At 42.5% G+C, this 27,849-nt stretch overlaps 3 protein-coding genes across 3 annotated transcripts in view; 2 read left to right on the top strand and 1 right to left on the bottom strand.

Annotated features, from left to right (window-relative positions):
- hsd17b4 (hydroxysteroid (17-beta) dehydrogenase 4) overlaps positions 1–27,849 on the bottom strand; it is a 148,283-nt gene that overhangs the window by 71,976 nt on the left and 48,458 nt on the right. The window lies entirely within an intron of this gene.
- Positions 1,805–7,702, top strand: LOC308295202 (sesquipedalian-1-like). The gene is made up of 3 exons (XM_080738200.1): positions 1,805–1,887; positions 2,400–2,503; positions 3,423–7,702. Exon 3 carries the CDS (start codon positions 3,464–3,466, stop codon positions 4,346–4,348), a length of 885 nt encoding a protein of 294 aa, XP_080594326.1. The 5' UTR covers positions 1,805–1,887; positions 2,400–2,503; positions 3,423–3,463; the 3' UTR covers positions 4,349–7,702.
- sh2b3 (SH2B adaptor protein 3) overlaps positions 9,759–27,849 on the top strand; it is a 78,458-nt gene continuing 60,367 nt past the window's right edge. The window contains exon 1 of the mRNA XM_080738883.1: positions 9,759–9,894. The gene's annotated coding sequence lies outside the window, so the exon portion shown is untranslated. The remainder of the gene's footprint in view (positions 9,895–27,849) is intronic.

The following is a 27,849-nucleotide window of genomic DNA, read 5'->3' as shown; positions in this document are numbered from 1 at the left end:
TTTCCCCATTCTGTTATACGACCGTGTAACAGATAATACGATATTTCCTGAAAGTGTATTATTTTGGGTGAGCAACACTGTCAGATGAAGTAACCTATATATTAGCCATTATCTGTTTCCTTGTTTTGTTATTGTTACACAGAGTCAATGGCTAATCAGACATATACATTCCCTGAATAATGGCACTTTTACATTGGCCAGGTCAATTCAAACTTTCAAGGAGCCAAATATAAACTTATATGTTACAGATGAGCAAATATCCAAATCCATACAGGCACAGAGCTCTGCCATCTTGGTTCCAAATAGGAAAGCTAAATCAGGGGCATGGGACAAATATTGAAATGTAGAGCAACAACAGTTGGTCTGTCCACATAATCTTACTCCAACACCCCAGCAGGGGGCATCACACTACTCCACCTCTTTGTCCTCACTGGACACAAACATCTGTGGCACTGGCCACCATTGAACAGATACAGTATCCACTCGAGAGAGGGGCGGAATGTCTCAAACAGCTGTCAATGGTGTTTTGTTATGTGTTGATTGTGTTCACAAACTGATGGGAAATTACTGGTGAGAAGTAAACACTTTGCACTTAATCCGGGTCTCTCTCTCTCTCTGGACTTTTATTTTTCCACTGATTATTTTCAGGTTGACTTGACTGATCTATTTTGAAATTAATTTGACAATGATCACTTCTAATGTCAGCTTTTTATGAGGTTCAAACTCACAGATGAATGAAAGGGCATTACAAGCAAATATTTAGAGAGTACTTAATCAATCATGGTTAGTAGACAACATTTCATTGAAGATAGACAAGCTGATACCAGAGCAACAGTGCAAAGGTCATCATGGCCCCGACCTTACTGACAACAAGCGCTGTCTCTGATGAATAAATTGTATAAACACACCAACAACATAATATAGGCCTGCCTATACAATATAGGGATGGATCATCGAACTAAATATTAGGCCTACACAAAGAAAAGGCAGATTGATTGATTTAATACTTTATTAACAGTTTGCAGAGAGACTGGTACAGGAAAGTAGCCTACAGTAGGCTATGCAAGGTCTGCTAAAATGTTTTTCCAAGAAAGCCTATGGCTTGTTTCAATGGTCCTGTACTCAATTCATGTGTGAGGCTACTATATTACGCATTTATCCCTTTAAATTGTGTTTTCATTCATCAAATCTATTTAACGATTGCACTCTATTATATAGGAATGATAGTACATATTAGACTGCATTAGATCCTGTCTAAACATAAAGGGTAGGCTACCCTTCAAAACGTTGTTTACAAAACATTGGGTGAATGGGTTTGGGCACTGTCCTGTTGGCCTCTAGATTAACAAATGGGATGCTAATGCTTCACACCCAAATGCTGTAGATATTCTATCAGCCTGGAGGCTAGAGCTCAATGAATAATATCACCATGTGTTTTCCCATAGGTGTCAGATGAGTGAATCAACTATGAGAACTTTAGCCTCAGATTGCAGATTACAGAATATCGTTTTACAGTTCAGGGCAGGCCATGGTATGAAGATTGAAGAATATCTTGGAATATGGTTTCTGTAAGACACATTGACACAACAATAATGCCGAAAATCTGACATTTTGAAGGCTAGCTGCGAGTCAGTCAACACAGATGCAGACAGTCTTTTAAAGCGTAGTCAGGGTGCGAATGTTTTCTAAAGCAGTCGCCGGGATGGGGGAGGTGATCCTGCACTGTGAAGTGTGAACCTATAGTGATCCGCCCACTTGAACTGACCGCACACACAAAACACGTTCGCTTTATACCAGAATGGTCACGTGACATGGAAGTCTGAAGCAAGTCTGGAGAAGGAAGACGATCAGCGAAAACATCTGGCAGAAGAATCCTCTTGGCCACAGGTATGTATGGACCGATCAGTAAGAAAGAAACGCGTCATTTTGTGTTACAACAATATAATTAGCTCAAACCGTTTAGCTAGTTCTTTGCTTTATAGTGAACTCCCTTGACTGCAAGTGCGGACGCTGGGGGAACAACTGAAACTAAATTCTGCTGTATTAAGTGGCTAAGCTAATGAGAAGTCTTTTGTTCATATCCAGAGCCTTGTTGTCACGTCTCAGTGCATCTTTTTAGAGCCGTAGCCCGAAAAGAAAAACGGAAAGACTGCTGCGATTGCAGGAAATTGCTGATGTGTCAAATGCGCGTGACGGTGTGACCAACGACGGTACGCTTGAGACTGAATCATTTCTAAAAAAGATTAGGAAGGATATACATTCACAGATTTCACACACAAGGGCGTCCTGTACTTTGTATACCAATAATTCTGTGCCGTTGCGGTTAATCCATGCGATGGAAATTGTGGCAATATATAATTTAAGTTATAGCCTAAACCCTGTCGCATTCTTCTTTCCAGAGTCTAATGAAGAAATGTTGCATTTTGAGCTATAAATCACCAGCTGTGAGGGTCTGAGGGAGGAGAGTGGTGTGGGCGGCATATCAACTGGATATGAGATAAACGTGAGTACAACACACACATCTGTGTGCGAGTGTCGTATAGGCTTTATATTAGACTGGATTAGACTGAATTAAGAACGAGAATCTGTGAATAGTTCATAACCTTGTGTCTGGAGAAGAGTTGAGAGAACCAGGCAGATGGTTTACAAAACAATGGGCACTGTCCTGTTGACCTCTAGATTAACAAATGCTGGAGAGTGGAGAAGGACTTCTGTCTCTTATCCTCTATAGAACCTATAGATCAATGCATACCACCATGTGTTTTCCCATTCTAGTGGTAGACGAGTGAGTCAGCTATGAGTAGCAGATTACAGAATATCGTTTTACAGTTCAGGCCATAATATGAAGAATATCTTGGAATATGGTTTCTTTAGACACAACACATGTCTTTGGACTTTGCACAAGCACACTAGTTCTGGTGAAAAATGGTTTCCTCAGCATTAAATTGGCATTAGTTGTACTGTATACAGAATCACATCCCTCTTATATAATAGTCACAAGACATTGGTCATTCCATCTTATCTAGGAATGGAATTTCACTGTTTCACAACAAGTCTACTTGCATACTGTAATCACTAAGCATTAGTTGCATATTGCTTTGTTTGTATTGTCTGAATGTCCGTGTTTTTGCAATGTAGTTTGAATTACATTTTGGAGTCTAGAGTCTTTTGATTGATTGAATAATTTATTTGCAGTTATTTTGCAAAAAAAAAAGCACAGGAACAGTTCAATACAAGGTCTGCTAAGAGGATTTTAAACCCAAGAAAACCTATGGCTTGTTTCCATTGGGGTCCTTTGTACTGGCATTTATTTCTTTATTTGTGCTGTTCTAGGAAGAGACAAGAGAAATTTGATCATACTGTAGGACTTGAAGTCAATTTACCACATTGTATGTCTGCTGTGCTTGTGTTTTACTATATAGACCAGTCTACCACCCACAAAAGAAAGGGAGGAAGAGGAGAAATGAAGCTGAACGAACGAAGCGTGGCACACTATGCCACCTGCGACTCCCCGCCAGACAAGACAGGCTTCCTGTTTAAAAAAGGCGAGCGCAACACAGCCTACCACCGCCGCTGGTTTGTGCTGAAAGGCAACATGCTCTTCTACTTTGAAGAACGAGAGAGTCGCGAACCCATTGGCGTCATCGTCCTTGAAGGCTGCACCGTGGAGCTCTGCGAGTCCTCTGAGGAGTTTGCCTTTGCCGTCAAGTTTGACTGTGCCAAAGCTCGGGCCTACAAGATGTCTGCCGATAACCAAGCGGGGATGGAGTCATGGGTGAAGGCCTTATCCAGGGCCAGCTTTGACTACATGAGGCTGGTGGTGAAAGAGCTGGAGAAACAGCTGGAGGAGATCCAGGAGGCTGGTGGTTGTGGCATGGCAGGAGCAGGAGGCACACCAGGCAAGTCCAAAATCACAAGGAGAAACCATGTTGTGCGCTCCCGGTCTGGAGCATCTTCTTCCTCTTCTTCATCTTCTTCCTCTTCGTCGTTGTCATCCCAGAAGAACCTCCAGGATGAGTTGCAGTTCACCGCTGGTTCTTCCAAAGAAAATGGAGTTGCGTGGAGTAAAGCGCCCATCACGCTGGCCAACGGCTATAGCGAGGTGGCCTCATCCTCTGTGCCCTGGGATGGAAGTACAGGCACTGGCCCTTGGAGTGTGACTGGAGGTAGTGCTGATGGGGTGAGGCCGCCTCCAGTGCCCCCCAGGAGGAGAGGAGCCTCTCTGGAGAGTCCTGTTTCCCCTGGCACAGGTTGCTTCTCCAAGCTCCATGACTGGTATGGTCGAGAGGTGGAGGAGCTGAGAGTGGAATGGTTACGGAACCAACCAGTGAACCAACCAGTAAACTAGACAGATGCATTCCTTTTCTGCATAATAGCATCATTCCTCTGAACACTAATATGCCGTACTCCTCTGAACCTGATACCGGATAGATGAAGAGCATTGTGTAAATTGCGGTTGAATTCATAAAGTGTCCGTGTTAACTTTTATTTTCTCGTGCCTACTGGGCAAAGTAAAGTTGCAACCAATTATAAATTGGGCATTAATATGCTACGTTCACATGACAAAGCAACAGGCTTTGTGGTGACAACGTAATTTTCAATGAAAGCCAGAAGCTACAGACTGACCCCCAACACTTGTTGCTGCATGATGCACTGCAAATAAAGTTGAGCTGGCTTCAACTTTTTCCAGTGCTCCAGTGATGCAGTTTAGAATAATTCAATCATATGTTTTTGTTTCACCATTTCCACTCTCCTTCTGTCTCCCCACAATTCCTGCACTGTTCTAGCCTAGTAAACGACCAACTTCCGTTATAGCACTGTTCTTTGAATGGAAGAAAAACTCGCTGTTCACAAGAGTGAACACACTAAACACAGCATAACAGTTATTATGTTCCCTGGCTAACCATCTTTGGGTCCATAGTTTAGGTCTGGATACTGCAAACATTCAATCATTTTATGCCCTTGTGAACTTTGAGGGGCAGTCATTGAAATAAAGATGCTCAAAGCCTCCAACGTGCTTTGGGGAAAAACAGCCCATATCCTCTTCTGGAAGGGCACATTCTACCCTAGAGGACTGTGGTGTTGAATGTCAGAGAGCATGTCCGCAGAACCCTGAGTTGACTCCAGGGGCATTGGGGAAGGTGATGGGAGCTAAGAGCAATGCCGATATTTTTAGCTCTTTTTAGCCTGCAGTCAAATGATGTCACACAAATCAAATGTTAATGTTTGTCACTTGTTTAATTTTTATATGATGGATTTAAAATCAAATTAATTTGTAATATTCAATTTCATGAAAAGTTTAAATGAAAACAATTGACTATATACAATCAAATCCAAATGTAATTTAGCTATTTATCACAGTTTGCCTTTATTTGACCCCTGAATGTTACTGAATGAGTGTCAGTGTATTGCAACTAGCCTCTCAGCATCTGTAAAGGACAACTCATATTTTAGAGATGTTTTCAACGCATTAGCGATTTTAATGATTTTGATTTCAGTGGGTGCCACTGGTGGGGGCATGCATTTCATAGGCAGATGTGACTTATGGGGGCTAGTAGTGTTACTGTAATAGTAATAAAGAAATTGCCAGTTTATTGTATCTTAAAAAATACATATTTAGCCATTTAAGCAATAAATGAATTTTATTTTCTCGAATTACAATCTAAAATATGAACCAAACTAAGTTGTCCTTTAAACTCAAACTGCGTGTTTGAAGCAGGACTATGGGTCAACCTGAATGATTGAGAAGGCCCAGACCTGGAATGGGGCCTTGCAAAGTGCCAGAGATGCCAGCTAAATACTAATTTACCTGCTTTTGTTCTGACTTGAATGTTCACCTTCAGGCAGTTCTTAGTGTCCAATGTCTGGTATTTTGGAGTATTTAAGAGGTTCACCTGTGTAGCATTTAGCTGTTCATCACCTGTAACACAAAAAAAGGGATGGCTGCATGTTTCTAAGCAGCACCATTGCCATAACCTGGAGGGATGACTGACTGCACGTTTCTAAGTGACATTGTTCGCATGACTAGAGACTAGAGAGACATGTTGTGACAGGCCCATGGCTCTTTTGTTGTTAAACCACTGCTAGGCCATAAGTTGTGATTTGAGTTTCAATTTCAAGGGGGCAAACCCTTTTTAAATAAAATGCAGAACGATGCATTTTAAAAACAGCTTATTAATACTCTGTATCGGTGAGTACTCAAACATAAATTACTTGTGGAGATCGTCTGGGTGGTGCTGGGGTAAAGTTCATGCCCACCACCGTGGAGACCGAGGTTCGATTCCTCTATGGTGCTGTCGGCTTGGCTGGGCGCTCCAACAAACACAGTTAGCTGTGTTGGTGGGAGGGGAGATGGCAGAGCGACATCTCTCACTGCACTAGTGCAGTGGTTCTCAACCTCCTCAGGCCGCGGCCCCCAAAATAATCATATTTTAACTGGGGACCCCCCCACCCTGAAGAGTTGAGGCATAGCATTTTGTATAACACGGTTCTGTTGTGAAAATATCAGATCTACATGCTCACAACGCCTTGCGTTGCGAGGCGTTGTGAGCATGTAGATTTTCACTATTTCTGCTTTCTACTTTTTTATGTCCGTTTTATATTATTATAGGGCCTGGGGGGGAGCCGCACCCCTCTTTGGAAACACCAGTAGTCTGGAGAGGGATGCAATGCAATATGTATTACCTTGTATTACCTTGGTCATACACATGACAATTTTCCTTTGTTTTGTTTTTGTTTTACATGTGCCTTTCTCTTTTTGCCATAATCACAGTGCAACCGTGACAAGGAATGTTTCATTTCTTAAAATCATCTTTCTACTACTCTATATACATATGTCATTTGCCAAAGTTATGCCTTGGTGGAATCTGTTATCATGCCTAATTGTTTCTCCATCATACGAGGGTATTCCATGCCATAAATAGCAGATCTACAAGTTCACAATACATCACATTCATTGAGCTTGACACCTATCGGTCCATACACCATTGTATTACAAAGTATACCATAAATCTGTCTTGAGTGGAGATCAGGCTTTAGTTGTGAGACATTGACAATGACTCAGTTCCATGGTCTGCATGCACAGTAGGCCTACTATCATGTTAATTTGACTTTCTTTTTCTCAATGTATATTCAGAGTTAAATGAATGCTCTAGATGTTGCTGTAAAATGAATGGTACATTTGGGATGGTATTTTATAAATGTCAGCTATTTTGAGACTGTGCTATATATAGCTAACAATGATACAGTATTAGCAATTGAACTTTGTAAATATTGTGACATTTTCTCATACTTATTTCTCAAACACCAACTTAATATGTCCACAAGGTGACAATTCTACTAATCTCTATTCAAGAGTGCCAAATGAGGAGGTAAAAGCAACCCAAATGCAACTCTAGATTTGTTTCCTTTTTTTTTTTTAAAGATAACTGATTCATACATATTATTAAGTTCACTTAAATATGTAGAACATACACAGTAAAGCTTCCAGTGCTATTTAAGTGGTACATTTTTTATAACTTTAACCCAGGGGTCTTCAACAGGGGGTCCGGGACCCCTAGGGGGTCCTCCAAATCTTTGTGTGAACCCTTTTTTTCCCCTCATTTTTTATATTAACACTTGAACCCTAGTGTCCATATTGGGAGAACTTAAGTCAAAATACAAGCTCACAACACCTCGTGCTCTGTGAGCTTGTAGATCGGCTATTTTCGGCAAAGAGCATTGGTGTAGAGAGAAATTAGCCTGAAAACGTTGAAGACCCCTGCTTTAACCGATAATATTGAACAGATGGGAATGATTTGAAAACAAATCAATAAACGGTGTTGGAAATTGCATTGCCTCATTGTGGACAGCATTATTTCACTTTATGCTTGTAATCACTAGTTCTAAAATGTTTCAGAAGATCTTGGATTAGATTTATTCTAAAGCCCAGCTACAAGAAAATCGTTTTTTTCTTCTTTTTTACATTTTGCATGGCTAATTTTTGGCTATGGCGGGGGAAAAACAGTGAGTATGACAGGCTAGCACGTGCAAATGTGGTCATGAGACCTTTAGGGAAGCACAACGCCATGTGCCATCATAATCTACCTATTAAAACGGCACTTTATTTGTTCTATCTAGGCAACTCCCGCCAGATGTCGCTCTGTATCAATTTTAGAGGGTGCACACCAGCTAGTAGCCTATCTGAGGCTGAGCATCATTCATGATGATGGGTATGGTGTGAGACTGTGAGTGCATGGCAGATTATTTAGGCCTACTCCGACGTGATTATAATAATTTCAGAATTACAGAATCTGTACATGCATAGATACGGTAGATATTCGCGAATTGTTTAGGTCTGGCCATGAAGCAGTATTGCATACGCTGATTGCGATGCATTCTTTTCTTTTTTCCCCCCATGTCAGTTTTTTCATAATCAATAGCCTACTTGATTAGACTAACATTTCAGCAATACATAATTAATAAGTAAACAAACCCCTCCACTACCTAGGGGAATAGGATCTTTAACAATTTGAATAATTTAAGACGATGACTAGGCCTAATTCATATTTCAACAAGGAGAATGTCAACCATTCATGAGTTATCACACACACATTTGCGCTTGGCCAGCCGGGCCCTATAGGCCAGACTTGGTCAGTGGTGTAAACCTAAGTACTTTTTGAGGTAGGCTACTTTTACTTTCTTTACTGAAATATTTCCACATCTCAGAGGCAAATATTGTACTTTTCACTCTACTACAATTTGAAAACTTCTGCATTATTAGTAGGCTACTTTCTACTTTTGTACTTTAAGTAGGCTCTATATATTCATGCCAATACTTTTGTACTTTACTCAAGTAAATGAATTCCGGACCTTTTACTCGTAACAGAGTAGGCCTATTTCTACATTGCAGTATTTGTACTTTTATTTAAAAACTTGAGTAGCCTAGCCTACTTTATGCACCACTGGTCTAAGTCGCAGCATTTTATTAAGTCGCAGCATTTTATTCATCACGCACACTAGACCTCATAGCTGCTTGTTATGCTGTCCACGTCAAGTTGCTACAAAAGTCACACAACCACCTGCGATTTGATGCTTTCAAAGTAAAAGCAATGCATCTTCATATAGCCAACTTTTCGCACCTCGTTGTGAGCTTGTAGATCACTACTTCTTAAACATTTTTGTTCTAATTTATGGAATTTCTTTAATGTTTCTATTATTAATTAATGAAATTGCTTAATGAAAAATCATTGCACTGTTTGTGTGTCTGTCATTTAATGTAGACTATCAAGTCGAGTGTATGAGTGTACAATAATAATAAAAAACAAAATGCAACAAACAAAAAATTAAGGGGCCCATAAAAATGTGTCTGCGACCCGCAAATGGGTTTGGGAAGCAGTGACCGTCACCGTACCCATAGATATAGACCTATCTATGACCGTGCCTCTCCACTTGCCTTTTAGAACGATATCCGTCCATGGCCCTTTATTTTGAAAGGTAAATGGTCTTCGTGTACAAAGCCGGAAATAAGATGGTGGACAATGATGGCTATTGTGACGCAGCTGGACCATAGAGACCTCAGGCACATTTCTGACAGCGGAAATGAGGAGAGTCGCCACTTTTTTTCCGCGTTTAAATTAAGTTTCCTTCCTGAAAGTTTTTTTTTTTCTTTTTTTTTTCTTCTTCTGACACGAAGGATATCTGTTGAATGCGCCTCACGATGAGAGCGACGGCAACGGACTTTTTAGCACGCTGGCATTCTTATTCGACCACCGCGGTGTATTTGTTGTTCTCCTTCTTAACAGACAGTTTTAGTCACTTTAAGTGCTTCACAACGCATTTCCGTTATGCGAAGTCCAACTTGTTGGTTTGTCGTTGTGCTGCGGTGCAGGGTGAACGTCCAAGATAACGGAGAACGTGAGTATGTTGTCAAGACACAACTGTTAGCTCTCTCTCTCTCTGTCCAGCATTTACCCTGGAGTGTTTTCACTAGAATAAATACAATGGTTAGGTGTTGTGCAAATGTTATAATAGATAATAATAATAATAAATAATACATTTCTGAGCGACCAGGCAGTATAATTTAAATAGTTTCCATTGAGAATTAGTTTCCCCCCCCCATCCTCGTTTAAAAAGTGTGGGGTGATGCAATTTAAATAGTCTCTTAGCCCTGCGGTCACCGATGCTGCACGCACAGTTTGGGCGATAATCCTCCCTATTCCATAGTCTCTAGTCTACCTCTACAACATACACGATTTTATTGTATATGCTTATAGATGGTTATAACAACTGTGTTTTTGCCAGCCTGGCAAAGACAAACAAGCACAAGGCACTTTTTGTTACGACGTTCCTGATGGATTTCGCACGTTTCTTCAAAGCCTCAATATTATTTTTAATGATAGTCCCTCATGATCATCCATCGGTTGCCATATGATAATGACGCAATTGTGTTATGTTATAATTCCTATTCCCAAAACGCAATTGTATCATGCACATATCCAATGGGAGACTACTACTGACGAGGTTATTATACTATAATAAGGTTATTATACAATGATAATAAGGTTATTACTATTATAACATCTAGGCTAGCGTATTACTATAGGTAGGTCTACTGTACTGTACTGTACTGTACTGTACTGTAGCATTACAAACTCTTTACCTACTTGAAATATGGATGTTTTTTTTTCTAGTGAAATGTGTGCACATGGCATGCATGCATGCAAGACTGCTTGTTTGTCTCTGAAACCACCCTCATGATTTCAGGATGGCGAACAGGAAAAATGGGGAAGCAGCCACTTGTTTCACAACCCTATTGCTATAGGGCAGTAAATCAAAACAGTAATTGTGTGTGTGTGTGTGTGTGTGTGTGTGTGTGTGTGTGTGTGTGTGTGTGTGTGTGTGTGTGTGTGTGTGTGTGTGTGTGTGCGTGTGTGTGCGCGCGTGTGTGTGTGGTGGTTGTGATAGGGCATTCATTTAAGTTAATTTGAGTGTTCACGACATGCGTCCAGGTGTGCACAGGTGTGTGTTTAGTTTAGAGCCGTAAAACTTGCATGGCTGATATGATATAAGGTCTGTTTTCCTTGGAAATCCAACTCACTGTAGGTTATTCTTCAAACAATGTGGGGCCTCATCTAATTCATTTCTTCTATATAAAGTTATCTCTGGGTTTGTCTCTGTGCCCAGATTATGCCCAGATATGGACGTGCATGCAGTCACACACACAACCATAATGTGGAGATCCCGACCCCGACATCAGCATAAATGGTCATTGTTAGCCCCATGGATATGCCAGACATCAGCGCACATTGCTGTTGTTAGGCTGCTGCGTGTGTGATCAGGGGGAGAGAAAGAGAGAGAGACAAAGACAAAGTGGGAGAGGGGTTTTGTGAGACATAAAACCAGACCTCGATCTGCGAGATAGAGGGAGATAGAGGGAGGGAGGGAGGGGGAGAGAGGCCTATTTCAACCATGAATACAGGCCTTGACACTAAGGTTGGCCCACCTGCCCCTGGCAGGTAAATAAAACCTTCGGGCAGTTGGATTTTGCTTTCGGGTTGCCCGACCGGGCAAGTGCTCGTTTGAGAGGGGGGGGGGACGCAACCATCTGTCTATCTAAACACCTTGAACGTGGCCAGATGACACATTGTTGTCGCATTCGCAATAACCCTGGCAGTCCCTTTTCGTCCTTTTGCTCTAATAGTAAATGTGTTACAAATGTACGTATACCAGAAAATATTGCAATTTTCAATCTTGTGATTGAGATAAGACTTGTGTTCGCTATCACAGTTCAGAGAAAGGTGTGGTATTTTCTTACTGTGATGATGTGATGATGACGATAAGGGCAATGACGTTCAGGGGCTTGTTGATTAAAACAACAGATGCACAAGTAAGTTTACCAGAAAATGAAAAAGTCAAGTTCAAACACTTTTGCCACTGGAACAGACATTCTTTGCAAGTTGGTAATTGTAGTATTCAGCATTGTAGTTGTGTGTGTGTGTGTGTGTGTGTGTGTGTGTGTGTGTGTGTGTGTGTGTGTGTGTGTGCGTGTGTGCGTGCGTGCGTGCGTGCGTGCGTGCGTGCGTGCGTGCGAGCACACGTGCATGTGTGTGTGTGTGTGTGCTAGATGGAGAAGATGGAGAAGTGACTACTAGCGGTGCTAAACAAGTGGGGACTGCAGCTGTAGCTACAGTATCAGTAGTGGATCAGACACTGTCACGCATGGTTCCATGCCTTTAACTGAGATGTTATCAAACACCAGTGCTTCCGCTTGCCTCAGGCTTCTAAGAATTCCACTGATGAGACCGCCAGGGGAGGTCTCTGACCCACAAGGGCCCTGGGAGAGAGGAGAGAGAGAGAGAGAGAGAGAGAGAGAGAGAGAGAGAGAGAGAGAGAGAGAGAAGGAAAGTGTGTCAGTGACTCGGTGTTGGTAGGACTTAACAATTAATAGGAAAATAATCAACTATTGAACTAACACTATTGAATCCTCCAAATCGTGGAGGCTACAAGTGATTAAGTGTTAAATAGCTTTATATTCTGATATTAATCATTATTATAGTATTTGACCTGTATAAATAAACATCAAATAAATTACTATAGTGTGTTTGTTCAGTAACAGGGGTCTCTCCATCACTCCAGCTCTTTAGTAAATTAAAATACATTTTCAGCTCAGGATGCCAATTTCATCCAATCTGGAGAGAGAACTAATACAGGATACAGGATAAACAAGTGGAATTGGAATTGATGAAACCAATAAATGAGCAGACAAAATTGGAACTGGTAATGACAAATTGTCTTTATGGGATTCTCTCTCCTGGTTGGATAAAATGTGCAACCCACCTGTAAATGTAGTTTACTAAAGAGTTGGAGAGATGGGGATTGGGGAACCCGCTGATACTGAACAAACTCGAGTCTATGCAGTAGCAATCATTACTGATTATCGGTTCACATAGATGAGAGAGAAGCTGATAAACAGCTAAAACACGCACACGCGCGCGCACACACACACACACACACACACACACACACACACACACACACACACACACACACACACACACACACACACACACACACACACACACACACACACACACACACACATAGACATCTGCATATCAGCATTGCTGCTCTCATATGCAATTTTACTTGGTAACATTTAAAAAGATAACCATTGGTGTTCATAGATAATGTACATACCGGTACACACATAGAAGACACCCGCACAGAGATCAACTGGAGTAATATTACAGAAAGGGAAAGGGTCAGATATCATATTCATTCAGACCTTTTGGAGATAGAGTCTGCAATGTGTGTATCCATCACTATCCAAAAAAGTTCCCGTCTTAAAAGTATGTTGTTATTTCAGGAGACGATCACTTGGGTTAAGATATACTTTATTGACCAGAATGAAGCAGAAAGCAAGCATCACACAGCATGGCATATTGAGCACCCTACTATAGAGACAGCATAGAATCTAAGCCTATATCTAAGCGCATAGTATTGGCAGCCTACCTTAGCTCTACTTTAAGACAGCATAGAATCTATAGCCTAAGTTAGCATGGTTTGGCATGGGGTTCTGCCTCGGGCCATGGCTCGCTGAACCCACGATCCTCATGTTACCATGAGCATCGAGGGCATAATCTAATTACAGCGAGCCCTGGCCCGATACCCCCCGAGGGGGATCTAAGGCAGAACCTGAAGGTGGCGCTGGGGTGGTGGCGGGGCAGTGCTATGCAACAAGACTGAGTCCCACCATCTGACTTCCCTAAGAACTATGGTAAGGGGGGGGGGGCAGGACCTAGTGACCCACCCCCCTCCGCGCGCGCGCTCCCTTGGGACCGCCCCCTGAACTCGCTTTGATCCTTACGAATCGTCGCACTATTTCAGGAGACGATCACTTGGGTTAAGATATACTTTATTGACCAGAATGAAGCAGAAAGCAAGCATCACACAGCATGGCATATTGAGCACCCTACTATAGAGACAGCATAGAATCTAAGCCTATATCTAAGCGCATAGTATTGGCAGCCTACCTTAGCTCTACTATAAGACAGCATAGAATCTATAGCCTAAGTTAGCATGGTTTGGCATGGGGTTCTGCCTCGGGCCATGGCTCGCTGAACCCACGATCCTCATGTTACCATGAGCATCGAGGGCATAATCTAATTACAGCGAGCCCTGGCCCGATACCCCCCAAAACTACAAACCCCCAAAGCACGCCAAAATCTCAGAATCCCATGCCAGTGCTAGCCAACTGCGAGGAAGGCAGCTCTGCTGTGACTCTAGCGATTAAGTTATCATTACTGCGGGGCAAACTATGAACTGCCTTTCCTGCTAACGCAAAAATAATAATTAAGCATATTAGCATCTGGCAGAGCGAATATTACTAAGCAAAATACTAAGCAATGATATTGGCAGCTTGCCAAAAACGCTATAAGTACTGCTAAAGCAATTTAATAATTAAGAATGTTAGCAGCTGGCAGACCGAACCAACGGTGAGGAAGGTGGTACTGCTGACTATAACGATATACTGCAATCTGACTGAAGCCATACTAAAACACCCTAGAGAAAGCGGGAGCAGCAACATGGACGTATATATATATAGACAGCAGAACCAGAAGCAGCGATGAAACCTTTAATTCATAACTACAGCGCCAGACAGCTTCACATCCTACCTAACTAACACCCCAGCAACCACCTAGCTTTTGCATGATAGAAATATTGGAGCGCGCAGCGATGCAATTAACCTAGAACGAGCAAACCTATCAGCAACACAGTGGCCTAATATAGTGCGGCAGCACTGACATATCTAACTTGCAGCAATACTGAAACTATCTAACTTGCAGTACTGCTAAACGGCCCAAGTGAATAACGGGAGCAGCATCACTGAAACTATATAACTGACAGCAGAACCAGAAGCAGTGGTGAGCACCGTTTATTCAGAATAATAATCTTATGCCAGTGCTAGCCAACGGCGAAGGAGGCAGCTTGGCTGTAATCTAAGCAAGTACCTTTTAACCTTACTGCGGAGCGGGGGGCAACTAAACTATGTACCGCCTAACCTAATGCTTCAGAGCGCTATGGAATACTAAAGGCAACAGCGAATGGATGTGTGATTACTGCTGAGCCGGAGGCAATTACACTATACCTACTGACCGACTCTAGTACTCTAGAGCGCTATTGTATACTAGAATGAGCCAGCAAAGAAAATGCACAGTAGTACCGAATGTATTAATACTAGCAGCTTCCCTAAAGCCAGCCAGCGATAAGAAGGTAGCTCTACTTTTAGCGATGCTATAGTGGGCAGGAGCCACTAAGTATAACACTAATTTAAGACCTGTGAAGCGCAGCAGATAGGCAGCACGAACAACACACAAATATATCAGGTATACGCCGAAGCAGAGCAGCCACTGTACTGGTGTAACCTTAAAGGACACCTTGCCTTGCATTTTACATACATGTGCAACACAGCAATAAACCCATACCTGTGAGAGGCAGCAATAAAACACACAACCTTAACAGGTATACGCTGAAGCAGAACCGCATAATGTAACCTTCTAAACCTGTGCTAATGGTGCGGCCGCTTCAGTCCTGAGTTGCGTGTGCTTGATGCTCATTGACAGCTGGGCGTGCTGGACTTCATATGCAGAGTGTGATGAACGGACATAGCTGCCGATGGCTAAAGGATTTCATGGTTGATGACGGCACCCGGAGCACTGCTGTTGTCGCTGCACCGGTCCAGAGAGAGAGCTGTGCAAAGGTTTGGGAGACAGGCTGTCGGGCGGGGGGGCCGGCGTGCAGGCAGCCAGCTGGGTGGGCAGGCCGCAGCTCTCGGTTTTATGCCGAACCAGGTGCGTGTCATGGGTGCCCGGCGTCGGGAGCAGACATCAGGCGGATGACCAGGTGTTTCGGCATGGAAATAAAGGACGGAAAAGTGGGTTAGTTCTGCTGTAGAGTCCGCTGAAGCACATATAAGAACTCAACCCAAACCACATCTTGACTTTTAAGTCAAGCAATGCGAGAGAGCGGCTAAAACCCAACAAACAGAACGAGCGAATGTGCTGCTATCTAACTATGGCTGCCCATTATTTCCCAGCTTAGAGAGCGACTGACACCCCAACAGAACCGAACAAGCAAATGCGCCGCTATTTACCTGCTAGAGTCTGGCTCCACAATGCTTCCGGGATAGCCGTCGCTGGTGAGAGGAATGGAGTTCCCGCCGCTGGTGCTGGAACTGCTGTTCCCGGGTTCCTTCGCGGCATGATGGCGGCGTGGCCGGCGTCGGCGTGTTGCAGCATGACAACGCCCCCGGAAAACAGGCCTGCGCCCCGCCAGCTTCCAGCACGATGCGGCGGGCTGGCGGGCATGCCGGCAGGCGGGTGGGCGGTGGGTTGGCGGGCGTGCCGACCGCCTTGCTTGCGTTAGCTGATGCTGTAGCAGCCGAGCCCTCTGCAGTGCCAATCGACTCCTGACTGGCTTCATGGTATTATACAGCCGTGGACGAAGCTATAGAGATGACATGTTAATAGAAAAAACGCAGCGGCTGCGGCATGACGCTGCAAAGACATACATGCAGCCGCTCCAGCCTGAATCTGAAAAACATGATGTTAGCAGGCATGTAGCAGCCGCAGCACGAAGCTATGAAGAAAACACACTGTTAGCGGAACATGTTGCAGCTTAGCCTGCAGCTGCCATGATAACATGATGCTGTAGTAGCGGGCCTGCCGCAGCTCCGGCATGGATCTGTAGTGACATAATAATGTTAGCAACAGACCTGTAGCACTTTAGCCTGAAGCTGCCATGATAACATGATGCTGTAGTAGCGGGCTTGCCACAGCTCCGGCATGGATCTGTAGTGACATAATAATGTTAGCAACAGACCTGTAGCACTTTAGCCTGAAGCTGCCATGATAACATGATGCTGCCACAGCTCCGGCATGGATCTGTAGTGATAAAGTAATGTTAGCAACAGACATGTAGCACTTTAGCCTGAAGCTGAAAAGAAAGCATGGCGTTAGCAGCCTTTATCCTGGAGCTGCAATGGTGAACATGATAGCAACAGTCCTGTGGCCGCTTTACCGTGATTGTAAAGATAAACACTCGTCATTTTCACTAGCAGTAGCCTTAGCTGTAATTATTAGCTTGAGTGCCGCAGCTACGGAAACACCACAAGGACATGCAGTGCGATACGCGGTGATCCCAAACTATAACCTTAGATTGAAACAAATACGGCAGCTCGATAGTGGACAATATCCAATGACTTCACCTTTAACACTGTTACACTTGAAGCCGCCCTGATGTTAGCAACAGACGCGTGGCAGTTCCGACCTGAGCTGCAAACATAAACAGATGTTAGCGTTTTTACCAAGAGTAGCATCGGCAGTAATTATCGGCTGCTATGCCCGCAGGCAGCCGCAGCTTGGGTAAAGCTAGCATAACTGAAACCGGGCAAAATCCTCATGAACAAAACATTGGTTATAGAGCCTGTCAAACCCTAAAACTGAGAGGAAAGCCTGACGCGCTGCAGCTTGTTACATGCTGCTTAGCGAATGATTAGCAGGATGGGAGGTAGGGGTGGGCTACAAGCCTTTAGAGTAGAGGATCTATGACACAACGGGGACGCTTTTAGCTGTAGCTACCCGCAACTCCCTTGAAAACAACTGCCACTCATAAGCGGATGCTATGACGGCCAGACTACAATGCGTGACTGAATGGGCTACATAAAACCACACGCACACACCCCACACAACCCGAGGAGAGGCAGAAGTAATGCATTACGCCCACAATAGACTGAATAGAATAAACAAGCTACAACGAAGCCTGAATGAATGAACTTCCACTGGCCCGACGTGACCACGATTCTTACTACTACCACAACCTAGCTTTTATAGTAGGCATGAGTGAAGCATAGCCATTGATCATACATGCGCATCCTTACCTTATTAAACTGCGCGTGCACATAAAATAATATAATAACCAAAAGACTCTTAAAGGACCAAGTGACACGTGCCAGGGAGGTTAAATGCTAGAGCTACGTTACCTGTTGTGCTCAGTATGCGCAGAACATGCGCAACCCTTCGCTTCGTGACGTTACCCTCTGCTAGCCTGTATGCTAGGTAGATGCTGACTACGGACACACGCAACTCCCATGGAGTAGACAGATTGAGAGTCATTAAAGTTCGCTAGCCAACAGCCTAGAGAAAAGCCATTACTTGTGCTTTGGATATGAATAGCACGCCGTTTTACCAGCTAATAACTATTAGTAAAGAAGTTATAGCTAGCCGGCCACCAACAGCAAAAGCTAGCCCCTGGCTGACTGTCTGAATGGAGAAAACGCTTACTCAACAACTAGCAGATAAGGCCACACGGCCACTGTTACCGGCACAGTACCTGAGTTTACCTTAGCGAACGGTAGCAGAGCAATGGCCCACAAAGGCACAATAAATTAGCTTAGCAACAACAACTGCCGCATTGGATCAGCAGCACTGCACTGCGGATATCAGCTGGGAATCAGCAACATCCGCTGAGACCACAAACTTGTTGAAACAGTACTAGAACCCTTCTACAGTCTATGACTAGAATACAGCAGTGTCCACCCGAATCCACGATCCCAGAGTTTTTCCATACAACCTTGCCTTGATCCCAGCATAGACAGCAGCGAAAAACACGATCCAAGCAGAAGTCAGCAGCACAACAAACAGTAACCCCTTCGAGACAGCCATGCGTAGCAGCAGCAGCAGTGCTATGCAACAAGACTGAGTCCCACCATCTGACTTCCCTAAGAACTATGGTAAGGGGGGGGGGCAGGACCTAGTGACCCACCCCCCTCCGCGCGCGCGCTCCCTTGGGACCGCCCCCTGAACTCGCTTTGATCCTTACGAATCGTCGCACTATTAATGTCTCCCCTTCTGCGCTGACACTGTACTTTTTCATTGCTTTGCATCTGAGTGTATGTACAATTGTACATTGTGTCAGCTTATTTCCAAAAGTTCACAGCCACAAGGCTAGTTATGGATTCTACGGTGATGCTCAGCAATGCGTGTTTCGAGGTCTTACCAATATAGGGCAGACCGCACTGACATTTGTAGATCACATTGGCTGACATGAAATAATAATGATTTAATACTTTTTCCCTGTATGAGGGTTTTGTGCCTGAAATGTCATTGTTGGCAATGGCCACAGGGGTAGTGGCCAGATGGAATAGCTCTCAGAAGGTATGAGGGTGCGTGCTGGGGGAGGCAAGTCTGCCCTTACCAGCATATCGCACAGATTAGGGGGCCTCTTGTGTATCACCTGGGGGGGCTGAGGCAAATACTTTTGAAGAACAGGGTCTGTATCAATAATATACTGATTTTTAAATGGCTTTTTTATGTCATTGCAGGTGAATCTGTTTTGGTCTCCTGGTGGCAAAGCACACAGATTTAGCCTAAGAGTCCTTTTGTGTATGCACTATGCAATGTCTGTAATTCTTGGGCAAATAGGATTATGTGTATTTTTGTTTTGTTATGTACATTATGACATGTCATGGATTGGGTCATGTTTTGTGCAGCTGTCAATGTCACTTGGCACTGATTTGAGACTGATGATCAGGATGTCACACTGTTAATATTTAAAATTACTGTGTGTACACTTTGTGAAGGTCTGAGGAAGAGCCTCTTGGCTCGAAACGTTGACAAATGAAATTGCATATGGGAGCAGCATTTATACTGGTGTGCAGATTTTTATTCTTTATCTGTCACATAAGTCCTGAGGCAACATACAAGGCACCAACTTGCTCATTGGGAGCAGTTAAGGGTTTACCTTAAATGTATTCTAAAGGACTATATGTTTTTGCCTGTTTAGCTGACTAAAAGTTACAGTATATTACTACTGACAATCTACTTTCCAATAAGCCATTGGTTTCCAATTTCCGTTAAAGTCAACTTGCAGATAATCTGGTCATTTAAACCAGTAAGACGCCTAAGGGTGATGTCTTGGCCTTCTGTTACCCATATATGGAGAACCCTGCAGTATATGGAGATCCATGTACTGTATATAGAGATATGCTGTGAGACTCCAAACATGCTTCTTTATGTGAAAGTCGTATGATGACGTCAATGACATCTGACTTCATACATGCAATCCCTTTTATGCCCATATATGGAGATCCCTGTCTGTAGTAGGGGTGCAGGAAAAAAGCGATTCGAATTGTTTCTAATTGTTTCGAATCGTGTTTCTAACATGGAAAGATTCAGAATCGATTCTCATTTTCCAAAAATCGATTTTTGTATTAGATATTATGATTTTTATTTTATGATTTTTTTATTATGATTTTTTTATTACGATAATTTATTAGATATTATGTTGTGTTTGTACAAGTTAAAAGAATGTGTGCAAGCATGAATAAATCAGACATGTTGTCTTGGATTTACGGTTACCTTTGTTTGTTTACATTATTGCAATAATAATTTAGCAATTATAAAAGCTATAAATGTACTCTGCTTTCATGCCAGCAGACTTGAGTAGATCCTGATAATGAATTGAATAGAGAATCGTTTTTAATCGAGAATCGTTTTTAAAACGGAAAATAATCGTTTCTGAATTCGAATTGTTTGGATTTGAAAGAATCGAACAAAATCGTTAATCGTGACCCCAAGAATTGATTCTGAATCGAATCGTGGGATACACAAAGATTTGCAGCCCTAGTCTGTAGAACCAGCCACACAGATATGGGCTGTCTTGGCCATCTGTCTTTGCCATATATGGATTCTGTTAGTGTGGCTGATGTGGCCTCCACATATGGGCATTCCCATATGAAGCAGGACTTCATATGGGAATAGATATGGGCTTAATATTGATGACATTGGGGGTCTCCATATATGGGCATAAAAGGGATTCTGTTAGTGTGGTTCCCCTGACATCAAAGTGATGTCAGAGCAGCAAACCCATAGACCGTAAAAAACCTGACATGGACAGACGGAGACAAGATGTGCCGTTTCTCATACTAAACTGCGACCTTTGGTTGCAATAAATTAATGTAACTTGTTCATGATGTTTAGTAGTCAATGAACTAAACACGCAAATATCAATTTATGTTGATAGAATCTAATGATGTGGTAGCTATATACTGTAAACAGTAAACAGAACTGAAGCTTGACTGATAACATTTATCAATTGCAAAGCCACTCACAATCACAATATTGGTCTGAGAAATCACAATTAGACATTGTAGCCCAAATAGTTGAGCCCTAGTGGGTGGGGAGGTTGAAGAGCAGAAGACAGATTGAAAAATGATGACAGAGAGAGAGAGAGAGAGAGAGAGAGAGATGAAAAAACAAGCAGAAAAGGGGAGAGGCAGAGCCTCCCACCTCGTCAGTAAGTTTGGACCCCTCCCCTCGGGGAACGGCGTGTAATGATGTGAGATGGTGATATGGGGACCTCCTAAACAGAGACCGTGACATGACTCGTCTGCCAGGACCCATGAGGCCACACACAGCAGAGCCCCAAGGCAAAGACAAACCTTAACGCTGCTCAGTCTCACCTGTACACACATGGCAGGTGAGAGAAAGACAATGGAGTAATGCCTGATTCATGCTTGACTGTGTGCCATATCGTGCACCGAAAACAGTCTTTGACGCTCACAAAGCATCGTGAGCTTGTAGATCTGCTATTATCGGTGTGTGACACTGGCGCGCAACTAAGTACAAATTGGGCTTAAGTGTGTACTGTATGTGTGCATCTGTGCACACCTGTGTGTGTTACCAAAGCAACAGTAATTAGAGGCTCTGTACTGTACTGTATGTGCCTTTGTTTTTTGTTATTGGAAGAATGTTGATTATAGGCCATGTTTACTGTAGCTGTATCTGTACTGTACTTGATTATCACCTGAAGCAAGTGCATGCATGTATGGCAGGCATCCATGTTCTCAATTCATTTGTGTATGTGTATGGATTTCTCGTCAACCTCAAATGGTGTCAGGGCCCGGGGTTGTGTGTAATCTCATCTCACATTGCTTAATCATATCAACATATTTGAATTGAATTGAATTTTGGGTTCAAATTATACATTTATATGTCATGATACATTGAATCACTAAAGAATCATAATTGAACCTAATCATTGTGTGTGCAAGATGAGGTAGGTTAGTAGGTCTGTCCCCTCCCCTCATAGTCGATTAATTGATTCATTGGTCGAAGTCGACCAAGAATTTGATAATTTATTTTAGATTAGCTGTTTATTCTTTTTTGTATAGCCATTGTGAAATCAATCAACATTAGAATGTCCAGTTCTCAACCTCACCAACTTGAAATAACGAGTCTCTGCACGATTGTACTGTATGTACATCATTTCATGTTGATGTTGATTAAATCAACTAATTGATTAGTTAACAAATTGCTATTGACTATTAGTAGACTAAGAATTTCTTTAGCCGAGGACAGCCCTAGAGGTTAGGCAGTCATTAAGTCTGAGAGGAAGTGAAGTGTGGAAGTGAAAGCAGGAACCCTCTCTCCTCTCAGACTGTGCACATGCACGCACAGCGCACACAGAAGATCCAAACAGATGAATCATGTGTTTCAACGTGACTCTTGTATCTGAATGAGAGAGCCACTAGCTAGAGATCATTCACATCTTCCAGGCAGCGAACGGAGTCACATCGCTTTAGTGTCACACTGGTGGTATAAACAAAATCCCCAGACATTCCTTTAACTATATGCTGGAGCCCAGCCACATGTTTTCTTGCAGGTATCCACGTGGCGATGATGAGAGCCAGTATATTTAGAGATGGCTTTTTATGGAAGGCCTGCAGTGAATAAGCCTAAAATCATGGAATCGGTCTTGTACAGAGGTCTCCAGATAATTCACTTCCAACGCAAGCAATGCGAAGGAGTTGGTCACCACTACCAGATCCACCCATAACTCACGGTTATGTCACTTCCTGAACAATTACCACGTGTCTGAATATGATTCAAAATCGATCAGAAATGCACCACTCGGAGCAGATGACTCGTTCATTAAGTGCTTTCAGAGGTTAGCGGGAGCCTGAGATGTCCTGAGGGCTCTTTGCTTCAGTCACACAACAGGAATGGATTCTAGAGCTACATTATATTGGAACATGGCCAATTGATTAATCCATGAATGGTGGTGTTGTTTTGAAACACACTTTTAAACAAAGCCTGTTTTAACAACCTATTGTAATGGAGGAGGAGTAGTGGATGATTAGTGTGTTACTTTATAATGACACAATCACATCTACAGCAAAACAGCAACAGTAAGAACCGTCCATAAGTCCATATACAATTACTTTAGAGACGCAAAAGAAAGGAAAAATTACTGTGTGCAATAAACACAGTATGTGTGCGCACTTATTCATGCTAACATGTAAGTGTGGATGAAACAACTGTACACTAGATTTATTTATCGTTTGTTCTGTTCTATAATATTATACACAATGCACAGCAGTGTAACATGTGACCACTAGCCATGTCATCCATTATGACCTAACGGTTGTCTGGATGAAAGACTGAAATGGAAGAACTCTTCTCTTCTCTTCTCTTCTCTTCTCTTCTCTTCTCTTCTCTTCTCTTCTCTTCTCTTCTCTTCTCTTCTCTCTGTCTGTCATTATGTATGTCAAGGTACCCTCTTATTTCAGTATTTTTCTGGCATGCCTGGGACTGCCCTCGAAGGCTAATGATAGACTATCTTGAGCCATGGGCCGTGTGGAGATTGTTTGTATTAGTCAGCTGTAGAATGTCTGACAGCAGTGAGGAGTGAGGACGCTGGTTAATGTTGCTACCTTCACTGAATCTAACAGAGTTACTGGGAAGAAAGGCATTCTTTTTGTTTTACACAGCTATGCTGAAAGCTGTGATCATCATAACATGGTCTAGTGGGGAATATATGAAAGTATGATGCATATGCAAATCTTCTCCCCAGTCTCCACAGGGCACAAGTAATTCCAATTTGATACTCAGGGCAGGTTTGCATCTGTTATTTGTTTACAGTTGTCTCTCTCTTGACATAATCTCCCCAGAGCACCACACAGCTAATTTCGTATTCCCAATTAATTCTCTGTATCACAAGCAAAACATACCTTCTTTAACCACTTAAATCCTATATTGACTGGAGTCTCTCAGAGGGCTATACTAAGCCTCCTATTTTCTTTCTTTTATACCAATAAACAGACGTTTTATAGGCGTGTAGATCTACTTAAACGTTCACCCCAGAATAGGTACGCTATAGGGTTCAAGACAAGTAGTTAAAAGTTATTTTCATGCAAGTAAAAACAGTTGTACAAAGAAATATAAATCAGCCTTTAGCCAACAAGTCTCAGCCTTTGACTTTCCCTACTGGCCTCTCCATCCCCAGACCACAGGAAATGGCTGGAGAGTGGCCGGGCCGGGTTTCTCTGGGTCTTAAGAATAGCAGCATTGTGTTGTGCAACTTGTGCTGGAGTCATTGTTGTGGAAAAGTAGGACTAGAAAATGCTAAGGCCAAAACAAAAAAGCCAATGTACCTAATGGTCTATGTCTGACGTATATCACACAAATAGACATTATGTGACGTACAAACAGCTTTATTTACTTTTTTTGCTGGGATGGTTGCAATAAATAGGCTTATGTATTTGGCCTCTAATGACTGCTGAGATAAAGTTGCTACTTTCTCACCTCTCTTGGGGTGGAGATACACATCCACATTTCCTGAACTAAAGTCCGCAAGTACTACATTTCTCCTTTATATGCTTATTTTAGTATCAGTAGTTCATTTACTATCAAAACCTCCACCGGCTGTCCGTCCGTCAGTCAGTCAGTCAGTCAGTCAGTCAGTCAGTCAGTCAGTCAGTCAGTCAGTCACACGTCACACTTTTTCCATGCTCATATCTCCGCAACCGTTGCCCCGATCCATGCCAAATTTTGCACACACACCCATCAATTCTCACATGGCCCTCTTCTAGCGTCACCATGAGGCCCATTCTTGCAAAACACATTTTTGGACACTGCTCCTACAATTTTTTCCCTAAAATCACGCAAATCGGTACACAGTATCATCAACATGGATCTGTCCCATTTAGCGCCACCTTCAGGCATATTTTTTAAACACATTTTTTGGACACTACTCCTACAGATAGTCTAGTAGCCAAAATGTGAACCCGGACATTTTGAGTACCCTAAAGTTTTATGTTAGAAATGTTGAGTATGGGTCCCCAGCATGTAGAAACTGCCGGATGCTAACTTGTATATGTTGAGCAATTTGCATAATTTGCATAATAAGCTTTAATTAGCATAATCACCTATATGGATAATATGTCAAAAACTGATAAGACGATTTGAACAATATTGGAGTGGTTTTGGGGGTTATTGAAGATGCTGAATCCATTTCTGACATTTTCTTAATTCGAAATGGCCGCTTTAAACCGTAAATGGTCATATACCAACTTAAATTGGGATGATTTTGATACTTTTTTGTTGATTTTGATTATGAATTAAATTATAAATGTGGTTATTTATATGCTTATACATTATCTGCATTTCAAAAGCCAAATATAGACAATCCACACAAAATGATTAGAACAATGACTGCCACAATAGCCTAGCAAAAATAGTCACTTCATCATTTGGAAAATCAACAAAAAATGATCAAAATCATCCAATTTAAGTTGTTATATGGCCATTTCCGGTTTTTAAACAGCCATTTTGAATTTAGAAAATGTCAGGAATGGATTCAGCGTTCTCAATAACCCCCAAAACCACTCCAATATTGTTCAAATCAGCCAATCAGTTTTTGACATATTATCCATTATTATAGGTGATTATGCTAATTAAAGCTAATTATGCTAATTATGAAAATTGCTCAACATATACAAGTTAGCATCCGGCAGTTTCTAATTGCTGGGGACCCATACTCAACATTTCTAACATAAAACTTTAGGGTACTCAAAATGTCCGGGTTCACAATGGGGCTCTATGGGCTGGCTACTAGACTAAGATTTGGCCCTAGAATCATGCAAATCGCTACACAGTATGTCTACACTCATGTCATCAACATGGATCTGTCCCATATAGCGCCAACCATCAGGCAGATCTTTTCAAACACATTTTTGGACACTGCTCCTACTTAACTCAGTCGGTGCCATATTTAAAGTGGGACCTCTTATATTGCCGTTTTGCCAACAAAGGGTTAAAAAAATAGTGTGCACGGGTGCACAATAGGGTGCACACATTCGTGCACAGATCATGCACTATGCATGTGCATGCTTTTCACAGCTTTCAAACAAAAAAATCCGCTTGGAAATCCGTTCAGGCATTCAGGAGAAGGCAGCCCTTACGTTTTCTTCAAATGTAAACAAACATGCCTGCCATGTTTGTTTACATTTGCGCCACCTTCAGGCCGATTTTTTTTAACACATTTTTGGCCACTACTCCTACAGATTTTGCCCTAAAATCACGCAAATCGCTACACAGTAAGTCTACGCTCATGTCATCAACATGGATCTGTCCCAAATAGCACCACCATCAGGCCGATTTTACACATATCCTACACATTTTGGCCTAAATCACACTGCGACCTGGCGGTCGCTTATCTCCCGATTAGGGAGTCTTACTGGTATATGTGTGCCAGTTCGCCTTTGTTAGATAGATAGATACCTTTATTATCCCAAGGGGGAAATTCAGCGTGATAGCTGATATATTTGAAATGTGTACTGTGGTTGTGTGTACACAGTAAAATCCTCAATAAAATACATTTATAACTGAGGATTTGACTGTGTATAATCTAGTAATAGACAATGTGCAATGCAGGCCATAAGACGCCCGTCTTCCCCAGTCTACTCCAGAATCAGCTGATGTCTTCCTTGGGGCTATGGAAAGTAAGCCCGGAGGTTCTCTCATATTTCAGCAGCACTTCCTCCTCCTTTACAGTGTGTTCTTCAATTATGTAAGCCATGTGCGTCTAGCTTTCTGCTCTGCTCATTATCAAAGCCTTTTCACGTTTCACTTCATCAAACATCTCAGCTGATTCCATGCGCCTTTATATGTGGTGAAAAATCGACTTTGTTCCAAAAAAAGAAGAGGAGAAAAAAGAAAAGCGCCACATTATCGCCGTGTAGATGTGCTCCTGACACAAACAACACTTTGAAACAAAAGTGTGTAAGGACCTTAACAATGGAGTGCATTTGTAGGTTAACTGAATGGGCATGGGAACTCCTTACTTAATTAGTCTAAGAACATGGTTAGGAATGACTGGATCTGTGTTGTGTGTGTATGTGCATGGGCAGCATGTGTATGTGTGTACGTACATTGAAAGAATGAGCAGACTTGTCAGAAATAGATAGAGGATGCGTCCATTGGTGAGTGACATCACGTTGCTGCTGTGTGAATCTGTTTGCAAGCCTGTATGCATGTTTTCCTGGAGGAGTTTTCTGCAACAGTGGCATTATTTTGGGGGGTCCCCAGATGATGTGCAACATGTTTTCTCACTCAACAGTAAACAAACCAACGTATACTGTATGTGTGTACAGAGGGTATTTGCACATTTCTAAAGTGACAATGTAAGGACTTTTTAATACCTCTAAAATGATAAATTAAACATTGGCTAAATTGTCAAATATTAGAGGCAGAAATTGTGAAAATAGCAGATCTACATGCTCACAACACCTCGAGGCGTGTGATCTGCTAGATCTGCTATTTTCACAATAGAACCGTGTTATACAAAATGTAATGCCTCAACTCTTAGTGCTCGTAGGGTGAGGGGGTCCCCAGTTCAAATATGATTATTTTGGGGGTCACGGCCTAAAAAGGTTGAGAACCACTGTGTTAGCATGCATGCATGACGTGTGTGCATTGACTTGCTGCTTGCCAGAGACCAGGGCAGGGCTTCCTGTTACTGTGATTGCTG

This window comes from Nannobrachium achirus (assembly GCF_963921795.1).
Source record: "Nannobrachium achirus genome assembly, chromosome: 12".
Taxonomy (NCBI): Eukaryota; Metazoa; Chordata; class Actinopteri; order Myctophiformes; family Myctophidae; genus Nannobrachium; species Nannobrachium achirus.
The sequence above is the reverse complement of the archived record's forward strand: the minus strand, read 5'-3'. Positions and strand labels throughout refer to the sequence as shown.